This window comes from Meleagris gallopavo, chromosome 7, assembly GCF_000146605.3.
Source record: "Meleagris gallopavo isolate NT-WF06-2002-E0010 breed Aviagen turkey brand Nicholas breeding stock chromosome 7, Turkey_5.1, whole genome shotgun sequence".
Classification (NCBI taxonomy): Eukaryota; Metazoa; Chordata; class Aves; order Galliformes; family Phasianidae; genus Meleagris; species Meleagris gallopavo.
Window position 1 is genome coordinate 19086907 of NC_015017.2, and position 8433 is coordinate 19095339.

At 36.7% G+C, this 8433-nt stretch overlaps 1 protein-coding gene across 1 annotated transcript in view; it reads left to right on the plus strand.

The window, feature by feature from the left end:
- Positions 1 to 8433, plus strand: part of LOC100547273 (prolyl endopeptidase FAP) — a 61883-nt gene that overhangs the window by 508 nt on the left and 52942 nt on the right. The window contains exons 2-8 of the mRNA XM_010713812.2: positions 1653 to 1782; positions 2193 to 2287; positions 2447 to 2521; positions 4551 to 4603; positions 4703 to 4775; positions 5922 to 6042; positions 6438 to 6598. Coding sequence (XP_010712114.1) covers positions 1653 to 1782; positions 2193 to 2287; positions 2447 to 2521; positions 4551 to 4603; positions 4703 to 4775; positions 5922 to 6042; positions 6438 to 6598 — 708 coding nt within the window. The remainder of the gene's footprint in view (positions 1 to 1652; positions 1783 to 2192; positions 2288 to 2446; positions 2522 to 4550; positions 4604 to 4702; positions 4776 to 5921; positions 6043 to 6437; positions 6599 to 8433) is intronic.

The following is an 8433-nucleotide window of genomic DNA, read 5'->3' on the forward strand; positions in this document are numbered from 1 at the left end:
TTGGGTTTTTTTGTTTGTTTGTTTGTTTAAAATTGAGTTTAAACCAAAAGAGGTAAAATGCAGAATGAGATACATGCAGTAAAAACATAGCGGTAGTGCTCTATCTCACAAACTAAGAAAATATTCCAACTAAAACTTTGATGACTATACCCGTACAGCTTGGCGTTTCATATTCAGTTACTATGTGGAAGGTGTTGACAGAAAATGAAATTTTAATTTTACACACAGCCAAAAAATCTTAATGGTGGCCTGATTTTTAGTAATGAGACCTTAGCAAAATATGTATGTCACCAGGGGGGAAAAACATTCAGCAGTTTGGAAAAATCCCTAAACCTGTTCATCAGCCACCTGTCTTAAATTGCTCCTCCTTTTCCAAGAGAGAATTTCATTGCCTTCTGAAGTCCCTCTAATTGAAGGTGACACTTACTCAATTAGGAAGGAGAGAAGTGATATTCCCAACTAGACAACTGTGCATGAATATCAAATACACACTTGTTCATAATCCGTCAAATTAAATATTCAGTTAATATAGAATAATTAACCTGAGAAGTTAATATTCTTGTGGAAACATAACGAGCAAAATATCTAGACTTGTGACACTTTTCTGAATAGCCAAATCTCAGATGGAACTGAGCAAGTAATTGTCTTAATCTTTGTTAGACTAAAAGCTTTGGTTGTTAAGGCTCTTGACTTTCACTACAGCAATGGTTCTCCAGTCTGTGCTGTATATAAGTAACGTACTTATTGTTTGGAAATAAGAGTAAAACCATAGTAGCTAATATAAATGTCTTCCTGTCATGCTCCATATGTCACACTTTTTCAACTTGCAGAAAGATTCCCCACAGCAATCTTGTGAGGTGGGCTTTTTTTTTTTTGTTCTCACTCCCTTGTACTCTTTTTCTTCTTCAGCATATTAAAAGAGGCTGTCTGTTTAAAAGTATCTGAAAAGATTGGAAAGCTCAGAATTGATGGTGGCAGGTTATTATCCCAACTGATCAGTCTAAACAACTGTGTTGGATTGTTTTTATCAATTGTTTATATGGATCTTTTAATTTGCTCTGCTAATAACTGGGGGGAGGGGAGGGTAGGAAATAAATAAAAACTGCTTTCCTTCTTGAATGTGTAGATTATATGAGGGTGGTTTTTGGTGTTGTCTTGTTCATTTTAAAAAGGCAGAAGGAAATCAGGGAGAGAATTACACACCTCAATTTCGATATATATGTTTATGTGTGTATGTGTGTAATGTACTGTTGAAATCTTTTATATCTTGGAAAAAGTGGCTAGGGCACTGCAACCAGTAAAAACAGAAATATTTTCACAGATGTTGGCTGTGTCACACTGTTGCTGATGACCAATCTCATAAGTTTAGCTGGGTTCAGTTTCACTTAGTCTTTTCATAGTAGATCAGGTACTTGGTTTTAATTTTGCAGTCAAAATACTAATGTCATAGCAGACATTATGATACTCCGATAACTTGGTGGAAAACCAGGTAGCGCTGTGATCCTTTTCCTTTCTGACTGCTGGATTTTTTTTGTGCTTTCTCCCTCCTGGCGGCTCATAGCTGGTTAGCTAACGCACATCAGTTGCCAGTAGCAAAAGACACTTAGCTTCTTAACCTGACTATTAAGATGTGGTGGAAAATGTTGTAACAGCATCAAAATCTCTCTTCTTTCTTTCTTCCAGAAAGTAGCTCTGAGTCTGATTCACGAAAAACATATACCCTAGAGAATTACTTGAACAATGACTATGTGTACAAAACACATAATTTGCAGTGGATTTCAGGTAATTTATTTTTACACATAGCATGCGTATAAAGAAAACGTACTACTATAAATACACAATACTCAGAGATGACTAATATATCCTGAAAATACATTAGATACTTAAATACTGTTATTACAAAATGGTGCATAGCTCAAAGAGTTGTGATTTCTTTTCTGTAGATATGTGTTTGTGCTTGTGGCAAACTGTTCTCCTACTGCTAGGAGGACCCCAAGAGAAAAAGGTGCCAGAAAGTTGAAGATGTGAGCCCAATTTTGTTAACAGTGCTATCAGCATCCTTTAATTACAAAAGCTAACAGAATGTTGACCAGAATTTTTAATTTTATTTCCTGCTTCAAGAAATAGGGGAGAAAGGATTGAGTGATGTGCATTTTACTTACTGTTTATTGGCATCTCTCTTGCTCTTTTAGGAAATCAATATCTACATGAAACACCTAATGGGAACATTCTACGTTTTGATGCTGAAACTGGAACATCCTCAGTAGTCTTGTTAAATACAACAATAGTATGTTGACTTATATATAATACGTGCAATCTTAGGGAAAGATTTTATATTTATATATTTTTATATATATTTATATAAATTTTATTTATATTATATATTTTTCCTGAACATTTCTCTGGAATCAGTGCTTAACATGTTCTCTTTGTCTCTTATTGACAGAGCATATATGAGGCAACAACAGCTATACTGTCCCCTGACCAGAGGTTTGCTCTTCTGCAGTACAAGTATGAAAAGGTACAAATGCACTTAATTTCTTGAGAATTAATAAAGGTTTGGAAATAACTGAGCAAGAAGATGCTGTTGCAAGTAGAGGTTGCAGAGGCTGACAGAGTTTGAGAGAATTGTTTAGAAGAATAAGATGGATATCTGTATAGTAACACTGAAGTCTTAACAGACAGGAGAAAGAGGAGGAGGAGGAAAGATTACTGTGATTTGAGTGGAGGCATCAGGCTTGCAAACTACAAGAGAAGGGCATCTATGTTATAGAAGGGTATTCTATAATTCTATGACTGAATGAAGAAGCCAAATAAAAACTTAGTGTTTGGAAAGATACTACAAGGGGAGTGAAGCTGGAGGGTTAACCCGGAAAGGTAAACTAGAAGAGTAGATGGGTATGACATCCAAGGGGTTGTGTGGGTGAGAACAGATGTGTGCATATGCTTGTATATATGTGTTATGTATGTATGTATGTATGAGCGAGTTACATTAACAGCAATGTAGCAGCAGCCTGAAGTTTTAGTACACAGGACTTGAAAACTGAGGCGAATAAAAAGTCCAGCGTGGTTACAGGCTGTCCTCTTGCACATGGTGTGGGCTCAGGTGTCCTTGTTTGCTGCTCTCAGCAAGTATGCGAAAAACCCCCAGCGTAAGTGTATCGTCTTGGCTTGGTGCTGAATAAAGTAACAAAGATCAACTCACATGTGTGTAAGTTAGCAAGAACCCCTGGCCCTGTGTGCCTCCAGGGGAGAGAACAGGAAGCTAATGGAGGTGATAACTTGTCCTGCAGTGTGTGCACTGAGGAACTAGTAATTTCATTGTTGTTTATTCCTTTTTATTACCAGAGATATCTGCATATTTTGTTTGAGTATTTGTACATAGAGCCTTTTACAAAGGCTATGTTACTGAGCTCCCTCTACGTGTTCTGGCAATGCAATCCAAGAACACCTGTCACGGTGTTCCAACTGCAGTCCAGTCACCACAAGTCAGTCACCACTTCTCTACAGTTTCAGCTTCTTTGCTGGGTGCAGCTAGGCCATTTACTTTCTGTCTTTCTAAATTGTTCAGAATTGATTTTTTTTGCTGCAATAGTAGCGGTAATCAAAAGTCTAATACTTTTCCAGCTACCCTAGACATCCCCTCCACTTGTGATTAATTATTCTATGCTATTCTATTTGCTGTAGTCATAAGATTTAACTTTACTTTAATGCTGAAACAGTCTTTTAACCTTTATATAGTAGTATGATTGAAAGTTATGTTGTTATTAATCTTAATCACAAGAAAACAGAGTAACAAAATGAATCACGAAGATGTGGACGCTTCTTATATAATAGCCATCTGGTTGTGTAGTACTAAGATATTGTTTTATATCCTCATATCTTCATACAAATCTTCAAGAACTACCATAGAAGGTAACACTGTTGTAGCATATCAACACCATAGGTTAAAACAAACTTATTCAGCTCCTCACGGTGAGCACATCTAAATGACATCTTTCTCTCAGTAAATGCCCACAATGGCATAGGCTTCAAGAGGAAGGTTTCTGAGAAATAAGTTTTATTTCTGTGACAATATGGATGAGAATATGAATCCTGGAACTAGAGGAACTGCTACAGAAACAGTGCTGGATCTTGAGAGCACTACTGAAAAATAGAATGCCAAGTTAAATAATACACCATGGAAAAGGAAGCAGAAAACAGTTGTGCCAGTGAGGCAGAAGGAGGAGGATTAACTGTACATAGCTGTGACAGTCTTGCCATAAAGTTTCAAGGATTTCTGAAAATCTGCAGAATCTCTGGCCTCTATCTCTGTCCTTGATCAGTTAGTGGCTTCTGTCATAGTAACTAAGTGATGACTACAGAAGACAGTGTTTCTTCAGTTTTCCTTTAAACCATATAGAGAATTACTGCCCTTGTAGGTTCATTGTGTTACATCTATCTCAAGCAAAAGCATGAGGAGGATTTCCGAAGTTTCAGAGGTAATTGAAGCTGTAAGAGATTTGGGTCCGGTTGACATTTTTCTTAATATTACACTAATTTTCTTGCAGTTGTGGAGGCATTCCTACACAGCTTCATATCACATCTATGATTTCAATGCAAGGTCAGTAAATTTTGCACAAGATGTAATTTTAATAGTATTTTGCAATGAAGTGGCATTTTACTGATTTGTCTTAGTTGTATCTTGTTTCTTTATCTCCAGCTCCATCTTAGATGATGCACTACTACCTAATGACACGCAATATATATCCTGGTCACCCGTCGGTCACAAACTGGTAAGTCAAGATAATCTAAACTTACACAGCCACTTCTGTAGCCATGACAGAGAAACTCACATTAACTATGTCCTAGGGGCTTGGGGGCTTTCCTACTTCCAGGTAAAATACCTGAACTAGTTTCCAAAATGGCTACTGGAAATACTCAAACGTTCCTCTATGTGTCATGTTCTGTTCTTTGCTGAAAAGACATTCCTGAAAGCAGTATGGTCCCAGTATTTTGCACAGGAACTCAGTATTGTTACAGTAGCAAAGAGTAGCTCATCTCTTTCAAAGGTAGTATCATTACAGCTGTCTACACATTCACCACTGTGGTTTTTATCTTTTAGTAAGAACAATGAAGTTTTTTATTTAAGGATGAATTTAAAAGGGATTAGAGGATGAAAATCATCTTGTGTACTTTTTCACATTGTTCTTATTTTCCTTTTCTCCTCCCTAATCCATGACAGCTTTGATAGCTACTGTGTTTGCAAGGCTGTTTTGGATCTGAACTAAAGAGCAATCACAGTAGTATGTGGTGTTTAGGTATTCTTATTCCTTGTCATGGATTATGGAGTCCAGCAACAGAGGCAAAGGATGTTGAAAAGAAATTGCTGCATCTCAGAGAGAAGCTCTGGAATAAAACTGTGCTATTCAGTCAGTAAGGGGAAAAAAAAAAAAACCAACAACAAAGACATTTTACTCAGAAATACATTATCTTTGGAGATCCGTTAGCAACATCAAGAATTTTATCAAAGTTTTAAGAAAATATTCTCAATTTTCTTTGAGGGACAAATGAGTATAGAAAAAAAACAAAATAACAACAACAACAACAACAAACTCCTAAAATAAACTTGTATTTCAAAGGAAAATTAATGGCAAGGTTATCTTGATGCAATAATAATGCCATTTAAAACAACTGTTCTGAAGGATGGATTTTTTTTCTTCTTTTCTTTTTTTCTCTTTTTTTTTTGGCATCTCAGCTTAAATTCAGTTTGTTACTCTTGATTTGTACTAGCAATTCATGTTTGAGTATCAATGAAGTTTGGACAAATGAAAATTTAAAGGAAATTTTTATCATCAGTAGTAAATGTAAATAGGTCATTAAATGTGGCACAGAGAGGAAGTAGGGTTTACACTAATAGTCATCATAATAATATTTTGCAGGCATATGTCTGGAATAATAATATTTATATAAAAGCTTCACCAACAGCAGCACCTGTGCAAATCACTAGCAATGGAGAAGAAAATAAAATTTTCAATGGAATACCAGATTGGGTTTATGAAGGTAAGTACATCAAGCACATTTTTCTTTGCATTTTAATGTAAAAATTTGGGGGGGTTTATATCAATTTTATTAAAATTGTTTTATCCAATTTCTTGTACTGAAAAATTCAAAATTAATGCAGATCTGCATTTTTAGTAGAAGTATTTATCCTTATCTGGGCTTTATGCCTGGTCAGGGTAGGTATCTAGGAACAGAAATTAGTTTTAGCTTCATATGATAGATCATGAGCACCAATCTTTCTCTCATTTCAGAACTCCAGTAAGCAGTCTCTGCTTTGGTATATTAACTTCAATTAAAAAAAAAAAATCTTATTAAAAATCTAATAAGAATATAAGATATCAGATATAAGAGCCAATTTATCAATTATAACTTAAATACTTCTGCATCTCTTTCAGAGGAAATGTTTGGCAGCCATTCTGCTCTGTGGTGGTCTCCAAATGGCAACTTTGTGGCATATGCAGCATTTAATGATACAGAAGTTCCTGTTATAGAGTATTCCTTTTATTCTGAAGACACCTTGCAGTATCCTAAGACCATTAGAATCCCTTATCCCAAGGTCTGTGTTATTTATTTAACATGGTTGTTCTGCAGTTTCATTAAGGGAGTAGTCTCATTTAATCAGTTTCTGCTAATGAAAATATTGTCTGTCTCTCCTCAACAGCTTGCTGTGATTACTCTTTCTGAAATCAACAGCATCTGGCAATGTTAAAGTATTTATTATCTCTAGGGGAAAGGAAAGAAAAAAGTTTTTCTTTTTCATCACAGAAGTTTTGAGAGGTGACAAGTAGATGTTGAGATAAAAAGAGCTCTTCAGTAAAAGCATTTGGCATACACACAATGTGTTAGGCTTGTGCACTGTACTGTGCTTGTGTAAATGGAATCTTCTTCAAACAATGAAGTAATTCTTAGTAATTCCCCTTCCTATGTTGGGAAGGGGAAGAAAACACTGACATAATTCCTTTGTCCACCCAAAGCTCTTTCAGTTTTTGCTGCTAGTGAGAACTTCAGTGCATGCAGATCCTTCTTCCCTCCACATGACTGCGTGCCCACTGCTCATGGCACTGTTGGCACTGGGATAAATGGTGTGAATGTCAGAAAACAGCATGCTGCCAGCAGGTCCTTTCAGACATTCCACATAGGGAGTATTAAATGTTTATTCCACATTTTCCCTAGATTTAGCTATTGAAGTTATTTGAATCTACCTGTGATTTTGACTTAGTAGAGTGATACAGCAATAGTACTCAGTACAAGTACAAATTACACTTTGAGTACAACAATTGCACTGTACCTCTGAATCACAATATAAAGGGGATTCTTATGGGTCTTTATAAAAAGTTCACTGCTGGAATGCTGGTCATCCCCATTTGCCTTCAAGTAATATGTAGTCTGACACCAGTTTAAGCCTATCTTTTTGTTCACTGTTTTGGTTTTTATATTCTGTGTTGGACAGACACATGTATCTGCCCCCTATGCTGGTCTGGCCAGCTCAGGAAAATGCTTGTATTCTTGATTAGCTGGGGCAGAACAACTGGTAGAGCCAGCTGACTGCAACTGACAAAGCTGCTTACCTGGAGCAAAAGCCAACATCCAGTCCCCTTTGTGCTGAATTCAGCTTTCTTTGCAGCAGCTGTGCTAGGTCACCCACTACCCTTCCCTGATCTCCATGATCAGATTGCCTTTGCCTATCTTCTTGGAGGCTCTGGCACAGGATCTCACTGGTGGTCACAGTAAGCAGCTGGGCTCGCTGCAGTAAGCTCAGGGACTGTGCCCTGAGTGTGCCACCTGTGAAGATGCATAGGTGTAGCAGGTGTGGAGTGAACGTCCAATTTAAATAGCACCTTTTATTACAGACCCTTCCTGTTTGGAGTATTTTTTTTTTTTTCTGGAGATGGTGAGCTACAGCTACTTAACTGTTACTATGAGGATTTAGCTGGCTAGATTCAATTTCTAGATCTAGAGAAGTCCTTTGTGACATAGTAATTTTGCTATTAGTACCTATCAGTGCTACATAAAAAAATGGGGTCCGCGCGGCAGCCACAGCTTTGATTACATTATAGGCAACTGTTATACAATCAGTTAAGGCAAAGTGTTAGTTTTCATGAAGAATCATTTTTCTCTCTGTTAGCATTGTATTTGATTCACTCCTAGATACTGTGTAGCATCTGAGACAAGATATGGTCAAATACTGCTGTGGGTAGAGGAAAGCCTATGGATGTTTATACGTGTTGCCTTTCATATCTAGAAATAACAAAAAGCTAACACTTTTTTAAAGGTAATTTATGTATGAATCTTAAGAACTGCATTTAGGAACTTGTCTTCTCATGTGTCTGAAGGTAGCTGGTTCTACCTGACTGTAGTGATTTCTTCATCTACCATTTCAGTCTTTTTTTT